General features: G+C 36.3%; 1 protein-coding gene across 3 annotated transcripts in view; it reads left to right on the top strand.

The window, feature by feature from the left end:
- SS18 (SS18 subunit of BAF chromatin remodeling complex) overlaps positions 1–19,052 on the top strand; it is a 43,214-nt gene extending 24,162 nt beyond the window's left edge. The window contains exons 6-11 of one of the 3 annotated variants that reach the window (XM_015619084.3): positions 7,968–8,135; positions 8,855–8,959; positions 11,140–11,232; positions 11,960–12,082; positions 14,717–14,850; positions 16,965–19,052. In XM_015619084.3, coding sequence (XP_015474570.1) covers positions 7,968–8,135; positions 8,855–8,959; positions 11,140–11,232; positions 11,960–12,082; positions 14,717–14,850; positions 16,965–16,991 — 650 coding nt within the window. In that variant the 3' untranslated portion in view covers positions 16,992–19,052. The remainder of the gene's footprint in view (positions 1–7,967; positions 8,136–8,854; positions 8,960–11,139; positions 11,233–11,959; positions 12,083–14,716; positions 14,851–16,964) is intronic. The other 2 variants (XM_015619085.2, XM_015619086.3) reach the window with 2 other exon arrangements.
- The last annotated feature ends 324 nt before the right edge of the window (positions 19,053–19,376 follow it).

Genomic DNA, 19,376 nt, shown 5'->3' with positions numbered 1-19,376 from the left:
GCACTTTCCTTACCAGTAGGGAAAGTGTGAGGTCTGAGGGCTTTGACATCCACAATGTTAATAGCATTTTTCTTAAAGTATAGCAGTGAAAGAAACAAAAGATAGGCACATAGCAGAGAAAATCATAAGTGGGAATATTTTTGACTGTCTCTCTGAGCTGGCAAGTTATGTCTGTATTCTGGGCAATACATAGCGTAGTAATCTGGTTAACGTTGTAAGATGCTTTGAAAAAGCCCTGTGCCATTGAAGTTCAGATTTTTTGATTGCAAAGTTAGCAGTAATTATGGAACAGTTATGAGGGTGCCATCTATTAAGTCACTCTACAGAAAACAGTTTCTTGTGAGTGGCCTAAAATGATTCCATCTCAAAGTAGCATTCTTTACTCTTCCTCATAATATTTTTCTCTTGCGTTTTCAGTAGTCTGTCAAACTTGAAAATTGATCATCAGAAAATAAGGAGAAACAAACTTAAAAGGTTTCTGTTCTGAACAAATAATGGTACTTAAGTGACTTTGGGGAATAAAGAATAAAATAGTATTTTATATTCTTTATAACCAAATTATAGGTTAAAGAACAAGAGCAAAATCTTTGGTTAGAACAATGTTACCATAGCCATTAGAGCCACAGCAAGCTTTTGCATTTTGTAACTCTTAGTTCTGCCAAGTTTTGACCCTTTAGGCTGAGACTTTTTCCATTCCAAGTTGCCTGCTTCAGGGCTGGTTCTGTTCTTTGCAGAGGTTTCACAGAAGTAGAGGGCAGTCAGGTTAAAAATTATATTTAAAATGTTTCAATGTCTCACAAAAAGATTAGTAAACAGAGCACTTAATATATAAATGTAGGAGTGCAGGGTCCCCCTTTCTTTGGAGCAAGGCTTTGAAACTTGTCTGTTATGCAAGCAAAGTGCTATTTGCTGTTTAATGAAAAATACTGTTCCAAATATCTCTGAGAGAGGAAGTCTTAAGTCTGAAGATAGGCATGTTTGTTTTTTTGATCTAAGATGAATCCCAGTCAGGTCTGCTTTGTACACTTCAGTTTTCTACTCTTAGTTGTTACATGTGTATTGAAGTTTGATGACAAATTAGAGGAAGTATTTTTGTAACTTCACTCTCTTGTGACTCCAAGACAGCTGGGCAGAGAACGAAGAGTAATCTATGACAACATGAGAAATTTAGAGGTAGGTAGCCAAGCCCCAGGCTGGCTGGGCAGAGGTCTCAGCCAAGCTTGACCACTTCAGGCTTCTCACCTAAGTGAAGAAACATGAATGAGCTGCTAGGAAATGCACTCAGTGCAGTTTAACGAATAGGGATTAAGATTGTAATTCAAATATTTCCTAACTGGTCAGATGTGCAACAATTCAGAAACACAAGTGAACAAAAATTTCTCAGTGTTCTTGTCAGGAGGTGTTTGTGAACCCCTAAGTATTCTTTCTTTCTTTGTCTTACAGGAATAATCCATACTGAAAATGAGAGATCCTACTACATCTGTCAGTTAATAACAGCACTGGCTAAATATAATGCTAAATATTCTACAAGATGAGGTCTTAGCATCTCAAGCTGGCTGTTAAAAAATAGTAGATGATTTTGACCTTAATCTTTCCCTGTGTGGATTCCTCATCTGTAGAGGAATGAATCTGATGTTAAGATTACAGTAGCATCTGATTTTGCAATAGAGTTGTCAAAGTGTATTCATTATGAAGATTTGGACAAATTACTTATGGGTGTCATAAGAAAACCTATGAATGAATTAATAGTTCTGCCTTCAGTATTTGACTAGGAATCACATCTCACATGTATTAGGAAGAAACAAAATATGGAAAGTTCTTCAGGGAGTAATACCTACTGTGTACTGAATGAAGCCAGTACTTCTAGGGGAAGGAAAAGCATACTATTATGTAATAGATAAAACCACTATAACAGTCAGAAAGACTTGCTCTAACACTTGGATTATGCTTCATCATAACCTCTTTATGTGCACTTGCTACCAAAACACCTTGCTGTAAATACACCTTGTGAGGCAGATGGTGTTAGCAAGAAAAAAAGAAGTGCTAATTAAGAAATAATCTGCATAGTAACAGAACAGTTTGCTGGATTTACTTCCTGTATCCACTCTGTACTCATTGATTTGCACTAGTTATAAAATGCTATCCAGAGGAATACCTTAAATGAGAAGAAAAGTTTTCATGATATGAATTTTACATAGTCAGTCCAGTTTAAAAGAGGAATTCTAGTAATTTTGGATTTAAAAAGCAGAATATTTAAGTGGAAGTTTCTGTAGATGACTCTTCATTGAAAAGTTAATATAGCAGCCTGGGATATCTGCAAGGAATATTGGTTACCTTTTTGGAAAAGATAGGAAGCAGAAGGAATTTAATGAATATGGAAGGAACTATGTTCATACGGGTGCCTTTCTTCTTGAATATGGTAAACTACTTAGGTTGAAAAAAAATTTCAAGTGTTGCAAATTTTTGACTTTTCAGAGGGGAGATGTAGGCATGATGCTTCCGAAACCTGAAATTTCCATGGAAATTCCTCATTTTTCATGTTGACCAAATCTTTCACACTCAGGGAATCATATTTAGTAGTAGAATTAATACATTTTACAAGTAAGAACCAAGAAATTGTAGCTTGGTCATCTCAGAAACTCTGTTTGCTATGCATGGCCGTGCAATAGAAATTTCTCATTTCTCAGATCCTTTTGCTGGGATTCCATCCCTTGCTAGAAGAACTTGACACAGTTGCCAAACTCCCAGTCTCTATTGAATGAGCATTTTATGTTGCCTGTGGTAAGGGAAAGGGGAACTAGTTCACAGGTGACTTCTACAGGACAGTATCATGTTGCCTCAGTCATTTGCAAACCAGTTGTTAAATCTGGTGTTGAAATTTTTTAATGATAGTTTCATTTCAGTTCATTTCATTTATATAACCTTTACTGATAGTTTCATGTATATAACCTTGTCAAAACTCCATTAAAATTTCAGAGCTCTTTCACTTACAAGCAAACATGATGATAGGGGAAAAGTAGAGATGAAGCAGGCACAGATTCAGGTTCTTTTGTTGTGCACATAAAGAAGGAAACATACAGATAGGAGCATCCAATGTTAGCTAAAATGTAAACATATTCAGGGTATGGCAGATCAGGATCAAATGATTTCTATGTTTGACTACCTTTTGTGAATGTCTTGCCATCTGTTCAGTTCCATGTAAGCTGAGACTGTTATGTTTCAGTACCTTGATTACTTACAGTAGTCAAGATGTTATGGAAAAAGCAGGGCAGTCTACATTTTTTTTGAAATCTATCCTATTAAAGGGAAATAAAATTGCCTCCACATTCTGAAACAACATCATGCTATAGCTGCATTGTGTAGGATGTCTAGCTGCAGAAGACACTGTAGTTTAGTCATGAAAAAACAAAAGATATAAGCAGCTGCCACAGAACTTGTGCTTTCATCTTCTTTCCCTAGGGTAAAACATGAAAGGCAATGTTGGTATCTAAGGAATTTTTTTTTCTGTGAGGTTTTATGTACTATTTTTTTCCAAATGATACCTGAAATTATGGTTCAGATTGAGATGAGAAGTTTGTGGAGTGTGCAAGTGTGGAGAATTGTCTTCTGTCTTTATTTTGTAGCTTGAATCATACATTAGGAGTAGAAAAAAGTTTTATATCCTCAAAGTCTTTTGAGATAATGTTTAAAATGCTTCTGGTGTTAAAACATCTTTAGGATGGTGGTTCATTTGACTAAGCACATCTGAACTATAGTGTTTGTCAAGTTAAATTGACCCTACATTATAGTTTCAAAGATAGCTCTCACAAAGCTTAAAACCATAGTCTTAAAAACAAGCATTTTTTTTAGACATGTGGAAAAACAGTGAAAAAGTTTTGCTGAGGGCTGCTGCAGTGATATATATTTTGTTATTTTTGTAACAGTAGACACAGTGATGAGATTGACCGTAGTAGGTCTGGCGTGATGGGCTTTGCTGATCCTCTAGATATGGATAACCAGTTGCAATGTACATCTATGTAGGTGTACACTGTGAAATGCCTAAAGAATAGACCCCTGATCAACACAACCAGTATAATTTTGAAGGCTGAAGAATCAGTACCTTGTACTGCTGCTTTTTGGTCATATCCACCTATTCCCATAGCTTTTTAGTCAGAACAGCAGTGACCAGTTCATTTGTGAGTGTGTTCCTAACTTCTCTGCTTCAAAAGGTTCAACCATGTCAGTGGTTATTCTTGTCCTCTTACAGCATTTTATCACCAGTATCTGAGTTTCAGCATAAAGGACAATGCTAAGGAGACATCTTTAAACCACTAAACTTTTCTGCAGCTCTTTCATCCTCTGTACTTCTGGTCTCAGATTTGTTAACTTAGTCTGGGACCTACTTTCAGTTTGTATTTCTGTTTCTTTGTTTGTCTTCTTTGAAGACTAGGTTGTCAGTTTCCAAAAGTCCTTGTCAGGAGACTGCCATTGTGTCACTATTTACAAGAAGATTAGGTAGTATTCCGATTTTGTTCTAGTCCACATACCTGTTCTTCCCTGTACATGAGGCCTCCTTATGAGATACTGGCTGAAGCAGAAGTTATTTTTTTCCCTCAACTGCTCAAAATTGCCTACACCTACTAAACGAAAATGTGTATTGATAATATAGACCAGTTAAATTCTGTACCTGCCTATTTTACAGAGATAATCTTAACACAATATTTCTTTGGATGCATTTTGAACTGTGTACAGATAAGATACTTTGTCCTCTCTGGATTAAATAGTTCTAGAAATTCACAAAAAAAAAGGTTTCTATGGAGAGTTTTTGAAAGCACTGATCATTCTCTTACAGCTCAGTTATGTGAACTTTGTATATGAAAGTCTTATCTCCAGGTCAGGAAGAGATCATGATTTTCACCAAATATAGTTTGTAGTTGCAAATTCAAAAGCTGTATTTTAGGTTGATTATTAAAATATGTGCCACAAATATTAGAAAACATTATAGAATCATTGAATGGTTTGGATTAGAAGGAACCTGAAAGCTCCCTGCCTGTGCTACAGCTAGCCCAGGTTTCTCAGAGCCCCATCTATCCTGGTCTTGGAACACATCCAGGGATGGGGCATTCACAACTTCTTTGGGCAACCTGTTCCAGTGCCTCACCACCCTCACAGTGAAGAATTTCCTCCAAATATCCAATCTATACCTACTTTCAATTTAAAACCATTGCCCCATGTCCTGTCACTATCTGCCTGTATAAAAAGTCCATCTTCCTCCCTTTTATAAAGCCCCCTTAAAATACTGGAAGGCCACAATGAGGTCTCCCTGGAGCTTTCTCTTCTCCATGCTCTCTCAGCATTTCCTTACAGGAGAGGTGCTCTATCCCTTTGATAATCCTTGTGGCCTTCCTCTAGACTTGCTCCAACAGGTCTGTGTCTTTCCTGTGCTGGATACCCTAGAGCTGGATACAGCACTCTGGGTGAGATGACACTAGAGCAGAGTAGAAGGGCAGAATCACCTCACTTGACCTCTTGGCCATGTGTTTTCATGCAGCCCAGGATACAGGGCTTTAGGCCCACATTACTAGTTCAGACCCAACTTTTGATCAATGCAAACCCTCAAGTTCTTCTCAGGGCTGCTCTCAGTGAGTTCTCCACTCCTTACTCATGTCTGGGTTTGCCCCAACCCAGGTGGTGCACCTGGCACTTGGACTTCTTGAACGTCATGATGTTTTCTCAGACCCACTTCTCAAATTTCTCCATATCCAAATAGATAATGAATTAATAGTCTTAAGGTTTTTATTAAGTTTTGGGATTTTATGTCATATTAAGTATTACATGATGAATAAATGTAGCTTTCTCCTAGGCTAGACTTTTCAAATGGAAGAATAAATTCAAAGCTCCCTCATCCATCAGAACTGCTGCATAAAATGGTTATGTTCCATGAGGCAGTAGAGACCATGGTGGTTCTTATAGGTGTGTTCTTAATAAGAACCAAATTGGAAGGAAGCCAGGCCGTCTGTTATGAGCACAGCACACAGCCTGATACAGGGTAGTGAATTCTCATTGTGGCTCTACAAAGCGTTAATGAAGTTCTAATTTAAAAAGCAAACAGAAAATCTCTACATTGCACCATAGGGATCCAACACATTTTATCACATTGTATTGTGACTAATATTAATATTGTTAATTAACAAGCTTTCTTGAGATCTAGGAATATTATGGCAACAAGTTTCTATTTTTTTTTCAAGACTGCTTAATGTTTCTCAGTACCTCCAAACAGAGGAGTAGTGAAATGGAATAATCTAAATTACCTACTTGTTTAGAAGATCAAAAAGGGAAATGTATTTTGCCAATAGCTAAAATTAAAGTACATCTGAATTTAACCCTTTTTTTTTAAACTTCGAAGTCAGGACACAGAAACTTCCCATACTGAAAGATAGAAGCATAACTGGATCTTCTTAAGAGTGGCCAATATTTATCTCTAGAGGAAAATGAAGCTTAGGTCACTTTACTTCTCAGTGAGAGATATCACACAGGGGTTTTATGGGATTTAGCATTAGAGCTAAATTTATTCATTCATGCAGCTAAATTTGAATTCATACCATTAATTAATTTGTCTTAACTTTCCCTCATAACTCTGCATAGACAGATCTATGTGACTACATATTCCCTTTCCTGTATAAATCCATTGTCATTACTGTATCTAGGTATTTTTCCACTACTGTAGTTTCATTCAGGACTTTCTGCTTGTGCTTCAGCACCTAGTTATTTAAAAATACTAAATGGAATGGAAAAATCTAAGCATACAGAAAGTAGGTGATATCTTCCTTTTTCTCCTTGGGTGGCACTTAGGAGTGGCTCTGCTAGTTTGATGTCATAGTTTGTTTTAATTTTTAGTGAGGCTGCTAGTTTCTTGTTGTCTTTGTAGTTTATAAAATAAGTTATTTTTTAAAAAGGCAAAAAAAGTTTAGGGTTTCACCATTATGGACTGGGCAGTATGTGTGAAGTGGTTTGAATTAATCTGTTACAAAAATCTGTTACTTAAAAAAGTTCAGCTCCCTGACACAACTTTTTCCTCCTCATGTTTTTGATACTGGAATAGCTCTTTTCTGAAGTGGTACTACAGAGGAGGCACAGAGGCTGTTCTTTGTTAAATATCAGTCTAACCTGCAGTCTCATATAATGAAATGGTGTAATCATCGTTTTCATTGCTTAGTGGTGTCAGTAGGGTGCTCTTTAACTGTCTGTTTTCATTACTGAAATTTGCATTTCTCCAAGTACAGCCTTAATCAGATTTTGTCAGTTGATAAAACATGGACAATACTTGACCTTTCCTGGTCTCTTCCTGTGGTTCATAGAAACTTGGTGCAATTTGGTATGAAAGATTTTTTTGTTACAGACTGTTTGGGACTGTTCAGAGTAAGGCAGAGCCTGTGTTCTGGGGGCTTTCTGCTTATGCCAGTTGTGTAATTGCCTGTCAGGTTCCTGTGGTTTGTCTTTACAGGCTAAATAAAATTGTTGATTTTGTGATAACAGCTTAGTGGTTTGTTGATGGAATATAACAGCAACTATGTGTGTATTGAAACTATGCTCTGAGGAGATCACAAATGTTAAATAATTTTTCTATGACTTACCAAGGTTTCACCATCAGGTTTTCATCTACACTTTTTTTGAAGATAGTTTTTAAAACAAAAAGTCGTAAAAGTGTTTCAGTTATATTTGTATGTGTATAAAATAATCTGTGGTTTTGAAGAAAAATAATCTAAAAAGCAACCTTATTCAGGCTGACTTCAGTTTCATAGTTGATTACTGAATTGTTCACCTACATTTTCATAGGTCCAGAAACAACAAACCCTTATCAGAACACAAAGCCTTTTTTGGTCCATTTTTAAAGGTTGAGGTTTCCATGTTCTTTTGGAAAAGTTTAATACAAATATTTTTTTGTGTACTTGACAAACAAATAATTTTTGCTGATTCTCCTTTTGCAGGTCCAATGATGCACCAGCAGCCTCCCTCCCAGCAATACAACATGCCACAGGCAGGTGGCCAGCATTACCAGGGGCAGCAGCCACCAATGGGAATGATGGGCCAAGTTAACCAAGGAAATCACATGATGGGGCAGAGACAGATTCCTCCATACAGGCCACCACAGCAAGGTAGGAATTCACTTCAGTGTTTTTACACTGATTTTAAATAACCACGTTTAAAACCATTTTACATCACTTTCTTGCTTACACCAAATTTCTGTCAAGTCATTTGTTGTGACAGACTTTGTTTGCACACTCTTTTTGTTACCCTTTTTAAGGGTGGTTCTTGCAGCAAGAGATTACTGCTATCACCATGAAATGTGAAGACAAGTTTGTTTGCTTTTTCTTTTGGTTCTTTCTGAGATTATGCATCCTGAAATTATGCGTCTCAGATATGCTGATGCAGAATTCTGTTTTGAAATGTAAATGATAGGTACAAAAAAGGAACAGAATACCTACTTGGTTCTGAATTCATTCAATTACAAAAAAAGGAACAATGTTCCGTGATCTTGGTTTTCTTTTTTCTTTTTAGTCCTTTTCAACCAAGAATAATTTTATTTTTAACACCTTAGTTTGTTATACACATATTCCTAAAATGAGCTCAAAACTGAAGTTTGATATATATATAGTCTCAGTCTAGTGCAGCCAAACAACTGTGTGTTTGTATATGTAGATAGATATATTTACTTATCTTTTTAACTAAACCAGATTACATATGTTATCTGTAATGCAACAATATGGGTGGGGAATACATTTGAGAAATATTTCTCATACTAAAATCAGAAATTAGCAGGCTTTATAACAGAGAAAACAAGTTATTTACGTATTGACTGGTTGTGGTTTTTCAGGCCCACCACAGCAGTACTCAGGCCAGGAAGACTATTATGGGGACCAATACAGTCATGGTGGACAAGGTCCTCCAGAAGGCATGAACCAGCAATATTACCCTGATGGTAATCTCTCATAAATGTTAACTTTCCCATTTTCTATACCTGCCCAATACTAATGTAGTCATATGCCCAAAATTAGGGGATGAGGCAAGAATAGTAATTGGATATCATACCTCACATTTACAAAACCTTTGAAATTCAGAATTGTTACTACAATTTTTTACAATTGTTACTAGTTTAAGTTACTATGACTAGTTAAATTTACAACTTAAAGCATGTAATTTGAAACTCTTAATAACAGTTTTAGTATTTCAAAAGAATGGAAATAATTGGTTTTTCTCAAAGAATGGAGAGTTCCTTAGCATATCTAATATAATTGAGATGAATTTAAACAGTCATAACTTTATTATCAATAAGAGAGGGGGCGATATCCTTTTATTTAAAATTTTACTGAACTGAAAAAACTTGCTAAAAAGATGTGAGTTTTTTCTGTAAATATTTTTTTAAACTTAGTGTTTAGTTGTCATATAAGTCGCACAAATGTGTTATTGCTGACATGGTATGGGCCTTCAGTTTAACATTTATATAGGAATAAAATGGTCCTTGCCCTGAGGATATTGAAATGTGAATCCTCTTTAGGTGTCCCCTCAGTGCTTTCAAGACAAGACTGAAACTTTGAATTTCATAAATCTGTCCTCCTACCTCTTGGAATATGGAGTGCTGAAGACTATTGGATTGTGTTATAAGTTAGAAAAGCTGAAATTAACTTGTTTTCAGGCTGAGCAGAGGCTGGGACAACAAAGATGCTGACTCCTGACTACTGTGATAACCATGTGTGCAACTTAATGGTATCTTATGAAGTTCAAGAAATGTGGTAGATCTTAATGTTTAAAAAATGTATAAAAAGCAAAGTTATGTAATTGCCAAAGCAGCTTTTCATAGCAAATAAAGGGATGCAAGTCAGTTGTTTGAATTTAAGTTCTATCAGATTGATTTTAAAATACATCAAGCCATATCTGTATAAGCTTATGTGTATTAATTTCTGGAGATGTATGTGCAGAGTTATTTTACAGTTTGCATTAACTGGCAATTATTCAGGTTTCATTTTGGAGCATTTATGTACATGCATGAACACTAAATTGTTACAGGCAATTTAGTAAGGGCAGTTAGATGTTACCATCAACAGCTCTGTAGCAGCATAGATTACTTCTAAGATCTGTTCCTTCTAAAGAGTCATCTTATTATTACCTCATTATTACTCTTTCATAGAATACAAGGAGCTTATTTTAGGACTTGTTCTAACGGTTATGTATGCATGTAAAATTCAGTCATTGATGTACTGTACAGTTGCAGACCTCATAACAAAACCACTGAGTATTAGAACTGTTTTCTCCTTTCCTTACTTGTATGTAAAATTTTTATTCCAAATTTATATTATTTAATTTCAAATGCAAACAAAATTTTGGCATGTATTCTTGACCAAGTTAGAAATAAGATATATTTTCATCATCTATAAGATAAAATATATGTGTACTAAGGCAAACAACATGTGGGATGCTTACTGCATGTATTGGGTTTTTAATCAGAGATGCCTGTTATCTCTGAATAGAAAGGTTTGTTTGTAATGAATCTGCTCAGGACTGGAATGTAAGAGGAAAAGTTTTCTTAGGACCTTAAGAAGGAATTCTGTTTGTAGGGAAAACCTTGAGAGTGTTACATATCTGTCATTTAAAAGCAGAATTTAATGTAGATAATGGTTCATAACTTCATTGAGCTTTATTTGTTATATTTCACACTGCTTTTAGCATATGCTTTTGAATTGGAGATCAGCAGAACAGGTGTTAGACAAAGTATGATAATTGCTTTCTTTGTTCATTCTAATTTAATTCAGGTTATTTACATGTGAAAGGCCTAAATGCTTTCATTTTTTTTTTGAGTGAAAGATGAAGTACTTTCCCCCCCACTCCCCCAACAAGGATTATCGGAAGGTTAAGACCATCCCTTGCTGTGATGTTTCTAGAACTACTGCATTAAGCCTTTTTTTTTCCCCTGTCACATGTTAATTCAATATGAAAGAAAATCATATTAATAAGTCTTTGGCTAATACAATTTAAAATTCTTTTTTATGTATATCCAGTTGAAATTTTTTTTTTTTTTTCATTTTTCTGAGAAATGAAATATTTTTAGGGTTTTCACTCAGAGGCCATTAACGTTTCTTCCTGTCTCTTGTCGAATTGATGTAGGTCATAATGATTACGGTTATCAGCAACCGTCGTATCCTGAACAAGGCTACGATAGGCCTTATGAGGATTCCTCACAACATTACTACGAAGGAGGTATCTATATACCTTCACACACATACACACATACATTCCCTTTCCTCCCCCACCCTCAACGGGAACAGAAATTCTTGCACAACACAACTTATACCCATGCAAAGCTCTTGTAGAATACTAGTTGCTGGCTGTCTTGGAAATGGCAGGGAACTTGAAGCCTTCAGAATAATTTCTTGCAAACACCTAAAATATATAACCACAATTTGCCATTCTAACAACAGTAAAATGACTAAAACACTCTAGAGATTTTTTTTTTTTTTTACCTCAATGGAAATTTTTATTTTAACATAAATTTGTTGGTTCAGTTGTATATCTTTTTGTGTGTGTATATATTTTGTATAATTATAGTGCCGTTAGGAAACAGCTTGCTGATCTTGTGTAGCTAGTCTGTGCTCTTGTAGCTGTCCTTAATTTTGTCTTTTTTTTTTATTTTTATTTTATTTAGCATAGTCATGATCTTATGACTGTGATGTTCCAGTAAATGTAATGCTCGTTTGGCAGAGATGCTGAAAATGCTGCAGTTCAACTTTGCAAAATTGGCTTTAACTGCAGTTTGTTTGGCCGAGTTCCTTCTGTTTGGTTTGAGTTTTCTTTGTTTTGTTCAGTTTTTGAAATCAATATTGCATTTTCATTTTGTTCTTGTGTTGTTGGCTGTGCATCTTAGAAGGAAAAATATAGTAAAATAGGTATCTTTATGAGTTTTTGCTTTCTTGCAATGATCTTACAGGAAACTCGCAATATGGTCAGCAGCAAGATGCATATCAAGGACCACCCCAGCAGCAGGGTTATCCACCGCAACAGCAGCAATATCCCGGCCAACAAGGCTACCCAGGACAACAGCAGGGTTATGGTAAGAACCTGAGGGTACAGACAGCTGTCACAGAAGGACTAAGAGAGACTTGTTGTGTGTTGCTGCATCCCTGTTTGACCGTGTCCTGAGGCCAGGCTTGCACAGAACAGCTCTGTGCCTCCAGTTTCACTGGGCTGAGACAAGAAAACGTAGAAGGCAGCGTCTTTTGGGAATTAGATCTACTGACAGTCTAGGAGAGTGTGGTAGCACAGAAAACTGAAGGTGACTAAACAGCACTGTAATGGGTGTCTAATTTAGAAGGACCCATAAAGATTGCTCTTTTCTGTCCTCAGTGGGTGAATGCACTCAGAAAGATGACAAAGAATCCCTTTCATCTGCGGATTTGCCAGTTAGAGCAGTCTTTTAAAAACTGGTTTAAAACTTCATTCAACATACGCGAATCATTCTTTTCAATTCTTGGACTGATCAGTAGAGAAAGGACTGTAAGCATTGACAGTGCAGCTTTAAAGACACTGTGCCTTATAGATTCACACTGGTAGTCCAAACCTCATGATACATGGCAGGAATGAGAAATCCTCTGCCACAAGTCCCTGGATTCAAGGAAGACCTCCCAAAAAGGAAACTTAAAGCAGTAGAATGTAATTTTGGTGCATTAATTCTGAAAATCTTCGTGTCAGGAGAGCAAGTTTTACTTGATTGCATACTGTAAAGTCATATATATTTATCACAGAAGAACGAATCTCTGAAATTCCATAAATTCCATGTATTTTAGCTTTCAGCTCTTTTGCAGGATTAAACCTTTCAGCATTGTGTCTATGTGAGGAAATACACGAGTAATTTGTTTGCCATGTAGATAAATGCCAGATTCACATGAAATCCAGTTATGTTGAGACAGAGTTAAGTTTTAAGAGGATCCACTGAGATTTACCAGTTGTTCTACTTCTGGAGGTTATGGATGAATTGATAGCTCTGAAGTAATACTTGTACCTACGTTCGACTAAATATAATATAGGAACAGACTGAAGAACAGTGTGGCGATCTATGTAGATCACTGCTTTGAACTTTGTAAGTAAAGAAATAAAATTGATTTATGCTGAAAGTTTAGGTTAAGAAATACTAGAAGAAAAGGGATTAGGAAATCTTTTGGAGCTACTTACCCAACATAATTCGTAAAACAGAATAACATTTTTCAGTTTCTGGTTTCTAGTAGAAATTGTTACTGAAGTTCCATTTTTTTTCTGTGAAATGTCTCAATGAATATTTAGAATTCAGCTATAAAGAATTACCATGAATAAATAAACCCACGTTCATTTGTCAGATGAACACAGCACTTCTAGGATGTTGTATTCGTGCTCAATTTAATATTTAATTGCTTTCTAATTTTCAAAAAGAAATCAATATCGCAGTCATTATCAATCTTTAAGGTTTGGTGGAAAGCTGAAACTGCATAGTTCAAGGGGATTTGAGGCCTGAGGAGAATGGTAATAGCTTATGGAGCTTTTCTTCTCCGGGTTGTCTTTTCACTGTCTTACAGATCCAGAATTACTGAAGGATTTACCAGCTGATGTCATCTTAATGTCCAATGTCTGTAGCTAAAACTACCCCTCTCTAGCACTGAATCACAGGTGCTAAAATGCATCCGTTCCTTCTGAGGGGAGGGGAAAAAAAAAACCTTGGTTTGTTTAAAAAAAAGCATTTCTGAAGAACTGCAAATCTTCAGCTCTGAAAAACAGAGACCCAGTTTTCAAGGGGTGGTATTGAAAAAAGCTAGCAGATCCACTGCAAAGGATTCATAGAGAGTGACACTGAAATACAGAGTACACCATCTCTCCCAGTGCTGGAGGAGATGGGGATAATTTTGTTTGGAACATGGCTTCCTGATGGTGGTAACATGCAGCTTCCAGTGGTGGACAGGCCAAATCCTTGTGAATAGCAACAGAGAGTTACTGTTCAAAAGAACTGCTAATACTATTGCAAAAAAACTCCTTCTCTTACAGACAAAAAATAATGGAGTCCAAGTTTTGGGTTTTTTCCTAGCCTTTTTCTGGAAAGTTAATATTACCAAAGGAGTATGGAGTAGAGGGTGCTTTTTTCCATTTCACAATAGCTTTTACTGCTTGTCACATCTCACATTTTATACATATATAACTTGCTTGCCTGACACTCCATCCATGATTGCCTGCTGTGGTGTGAGACTCCACTTTCTGGCAGCACAGTACTGCGGGTCTCTTCAAAAAAAAGTCCAAATGTTAAACATAGCTGGTTATCTGGCTGCTCTTTGCATTAGAAAATTCTGGAATTAAAGCAGCGTATATCAGGAGACTGTCTTCCTAAATCCTGGAAAGGGCTCATGTTTATAATTTCTTGCTTTGTTTTTCTCTGTCCTGTGACCTTGTATGAGGAACTACATGCATTGATATTAAATAATGAATATATAAATAAAAGTAAATGTTTCTGTGGTTGGAGCACAGGCCCTGGCAGCAAAGGTACTTTCGAGGGGGAGAGGGGTGGTCCGCTGAAAAGACTTAATTGCACACTGGTGGCATTTCTTACTCCTGGTTAGTTGTAAAATTCAGTGTTTTTCCTGTTCTCTTCTTTCCAACATCTTAAGCACTCTTTTTTTTTTTTCCCTTCTTTTTTTTTTTTTTTTCTGCTTCATTTAATGATCCCCAGGCCCTTCCCAGAGTGGTCCAGGGCCTCAATATCCCAATTATCCACAAGGACAAGGACAGCAGTATGGGGGATACAGGCCCACGCAGCCTGGGCCACCACAACCACCACAGCAGAGGCCTTATGGATATGACCAGGTATTATTTTGTTTGATGAGAAAGTTGTGATTCTTACACTCTCATTTGATAATCTCAGATTTTGGACATTTAAACTAATGAATTTTAGGACATGGTCTTCCAAGTATGTGTGTACAATTCTCATGGAGTTTATTTCTTGGCAAGTTACCAAGAATCATTTGTATGGAATTGTGATTAGTCATTCTCTCTTGTGTTTGCTAAGTTTTAATGCAATTTGGCTAATTGAGGCCTTCCCAGCAGTATTTTTGGATGTTAAAAATTAAGGTGATGTGTTTCATAGTCTTATGGCGAATGACTTATATGAAAAATGAGTTTTCTAAATCTCATGGTGGATCATTTTTCATTACTTCTTTGCAATAGAAATGGTTGAATTTATTTTCCACAAACACAAATCCTAATCATAATCTTCCTCTTCAGTTGCAAAAGCACCTCAGGCATGCAGCTGAGGTCCTTCAGCTGCAGAGCTTATGGGGAGACATGAAACCTGGTTTTGCACAGATTTTCTCTGAGCAGTACAAGGGAGCAGTGAACGTGGGAAAGAAGAGACCTGAAAATCAACTGCTTCACTCCTATCACTGCTAAGACAAGATTAAAACAAACAATTACTACCAAAACTTTAGGCTGGACTTGTAGTGAAGGGCTCAGGTAAAAAAGCTAATCTTAGAATTCAAGGATGAAACAGGTTTTGTTCCTGTAAAAGGTACTAACTTGTAAAAATCCAAACTTTTTGCTATGTATCATTCAGAAATGTCATTAAAATGTACACTGTTACTTTCCTTGGTGTAAATAACTTTAAGATTAACTAAATGATAAAGTTGAAGTTCTTTAAAATAAAATCCTACTATGTCAGTAGAAGATCAGTTGAACTTTCAAGAAAAACTTCTCTGAGGAAGTGAAAATTGCCCACAATTTTAAAGGACAGTTGTCTTTCTTTCTACAGAAATTAGAAAAGACAAGGAAGAAGGAACAAAGTCTCAGCGTGGTAGTTTAGAGATGCAGTTAGTTTTAATTATTTAACAGATAAAATGTTTATGCACTGAACCAGTAGCTTCCTCTGAAAACAATAAGCTACAGGAGAATACTTCGCTTGTGGCCAGTATAGGATCAAGGAACTTAATCACAATTTACTGAGTTTTTTCCAGCTTTCCTTATAGTAGAAGTGGATAACCCTCTCTGTTGACAGGCTGTGCTCCTCCAGTTTGTGCAATCTTAAGTTCCACTGGGAAACTCAATTATAGAAGACCTCTCTTTCATACTGTCCATTCCCATAGGAGTTGTGCCGCTTAAATTCTCATCTGGCAGCTGTTGTGAAACACTTCTTCATGACTGATTGTTATATTATAATGGAACATAACTGACATTGCAACATAAAACTAAAATGTAAAATACTGCCTTGTTGTGGTAGTACTTTACATGGAATGGTGGCAGGATCAGTTTGGAGCGTGTTCACTTCCTAACACAGTACTTCTTTCTGCAATCCTTGAACCCTGTGGTGAAGGATCATGGTAAGCTTATAGCATTGATGCTTTCACCTCTGTCCACCTCTGCAGTACATGACATTCTGTCTAAAGAAGTAGAGAATATCAGTAAGGGTGGTAATTCTGTGTATCAGATCTATGGATTAATTGCCTCCTGCAGGATATGTGGACCAGTTCTTCATGTTCCCCAGGATGTGCCTTGGTTTTGAAATACATGTACCATTTTTCTCTAATGAAAAATAATATCAATAATTTTAGGTACCTCTATGTCATGGTTAGTTCCTAAATTACTTTGAATTTAAGTGACCTTGACTTTTTGAAATAATTTCCAAAGTTTAGGTGGAAATTAATCCACATCTTTTGTTTTTTGATAATGCTCTGCTAATTTCACAACAGCCTATTGAATGTAAAGGTATAGTCTTTTTATCAAATCAGGTTCCTGGCCTTAAATTTATGTCTTTACATCTACATTAAAGCATAAAGTAATTTTAGTGAGATGAAACTACACTAGTTACTCATTGTTTACTTTTGTTTCTTTTTATTCTCACAGTTTATTTGGATGGTCTTCCAATTACAGCTTTAAATTCAGGAAAATATACCTTGTGGTCTAATTATGTATTTTGCTTTTTTTTTTAGGGTCAATATGGAAATTATCAACAGTGAAAAAGTACTCACATTCCGGTAGGCAAAATCTATTAGCAGCCATATTGTCTCCTCAGCACTGTGGACATCTTCCCAAGATGAGAACTTCCCATTCCATCTAGATTTTGGAAAAATCTTGTGGCTGTTTTATGGTACACAGTCGTTATGGGTTAATTGTTAAAGGCTGTAGATTCTCAGAAACTAGTTTCACAACTCTACTCTAGATGGCAATATTGGACAGAAAATCTGTGATATAACAGTTTGCAGTGAGTTGAGAGCTGTATGTCAAATATACTGTTACAGACTGAGAGGTGCAAACAGCTTTGTATGTTTATGAAGGTTATGGGAATTTAATATTTTTTCCACAGATTTTTTTTGTAGGGGGAAAGGGGAAATGCACACTTTTTACAGCAGCAATATTTTGTATATTATGTTTTTCATGTGTTGAATATGCAAGACAGTACACTACTGGCTGGGCAGGATAACAAATCTACTGTTAAAAATGGGTAGGGGCATGGTAAATGCTTGATTGTATTAGTCTTGAAATTGTGTACAATAAAGATAACAGTGAAAAGATGGAGAGCATTCTAATGTCACTGATGGGTTCACGTACAAAGATTGAGAATCCCAGTTATCTAAATGGGAACATAATTAAGGACAGTGTAATATATAGTCTTGTGCAAAGATGAATTTTTTAAGCTTTTCAATTTTTCTGAGTGAAACGGTTTTGTAAAAATTGTTTTTAACATAGTTTGACAATTTTCTGCAACATTTTTTGGGTAACAAGATAAACGTTTGGGTTTTATTTCTCAAGGGTTTTGTCAGAGCTTTGCATAAGCAAGCTGTAATCCTTCTTAATAATTGCAATAACAAAGAAAATGACAAGTGTTAATTTTACTTGGCTTGAATATGCAAAGAACTTGAAAAAGAACATGGAGAACAGAACTGTATTGTATAAGTGTATCTTAACCTTTAGTTGAATAATTTGTATGTATCAATATAGCCTAGAGGACTTTGTAAAACCTATCTAAACTTTTGTTGTGGTTTAGGAACAGTATTCCCCAGTTTTAGTGTTCCCACTGACACGCTCCAAACCACGCTCTGCCGCTCGCTTGCTCCCCACTCTCCCTCCCCCTCCCTTGTGGCAGGCTGGAGAGGAGAATTGGAGGCACAAAAGGTAAAGATCACGGCTTGGGAGAACAATTTACTGGAAACAGCAAAGAAATAAGGAAGCAAAAGTAACGGCAACAATACCAGTGCCAGAGGGGGCAAGAAGGAGGTGAAGGCTTCACAGCGGTGGATTGCTCACCACCAGAGCCCGTTCCACCCCACACTACCCAGCCTGGAAGGGTCCCCAGAAAATGAAGTGTCCCCTCCTGGCTGCTGCAAAAGTTAACCCCGTCCTGGCCGGAACCAGGACAGCTTTCCTAACTGGGAGGTAAAAACTTCAGAAGAAGGGGCATTTTTGTTTGCCCATTTTTCTTATTGGTTAACATGAGACCAAGGGGATGTTTTATAACATCAAGTATAAAACCTTGAGGCAAATGCCAAATTTTGTTTTAAACTGCATTAATACTTACAGTGTTGCATGTGAGAGAGAGGCAGCACCTTGATCAATAACAATAGTACACAAAAAAATTGGTTTTGAAATTGCCCTTCAACTATGTATCAGATAAATAAATGGCTATTCTGTTCTGCAGAAATATATGCATTCAAGAATCCCTGGCAACTTTTATAAATTATAAAACTTAAGATTAACCCAGGAGTAAAATAATATTTTGTTTTTTTCAGTTTGCAATCAATGTTCAGGGGGAAAAAAAACAAAAACCTGGTTTTCCTAGTGTGACATTATATCTGGAAAACAAGATTTTCAATTTGTGCATCCTTTTTAAAGGGAAAACAGTTTTGTTGAAGTTGATAGAAAATACACATCAAGGTTTGAACAGATATGGCATGAGGAACATTATTATGAATTAAAAGCTTGTAGGTTCTGTGCCAATTTTCCACCACTGTGTACTTCATTGCTATTTAAAACTGTACTCCATCAATTCTAACGGAAGAATAAATTATTTGTGATTTTAATTTTCTCATTTGTTTCTTTAAATTAGATCCCTATCACTCTGATGTCTCATCTGGAGACTCTGCTGTGGGTTTTGATTTTAAAGACGTTTGGCCAGAATAACCAAACCTTATTTGCAGTCTAGGACTTTATCAAAATTCTCTTGCCATAGCCAAGTTAATTAGAATTAACTGTTCAGTAATCAGCGTGTTGTGTAGGTTGTTTGTTAAGAAATTCTTCCTCTGAAATGAAGGTCCAGGAGGCTATAATCAAGATGACTGAATTAGATAAATGAGTTGACGAGGCAAAAATGTGTTGAACCCAACCTGGTGTAGATATGTTATCTC

Source organism: Parus major, chromosome 2, assembly GCF_001522545.3.
Source record: "Parus major isolate Abel chromosome 2, Parus_major1.1, whole genome shotgun sequence".
NCBI classification, from domain to species: domain Eukaryota; kingdom Metazoa; phylum Chordata; class Aves; order Passeriformes; family Paridae; genus Parus; species Parus major.
Note: the sequence above shows the minus strand (reverse complement) of the source record. Positions and strands in the feature narration are given on the sequence as shown.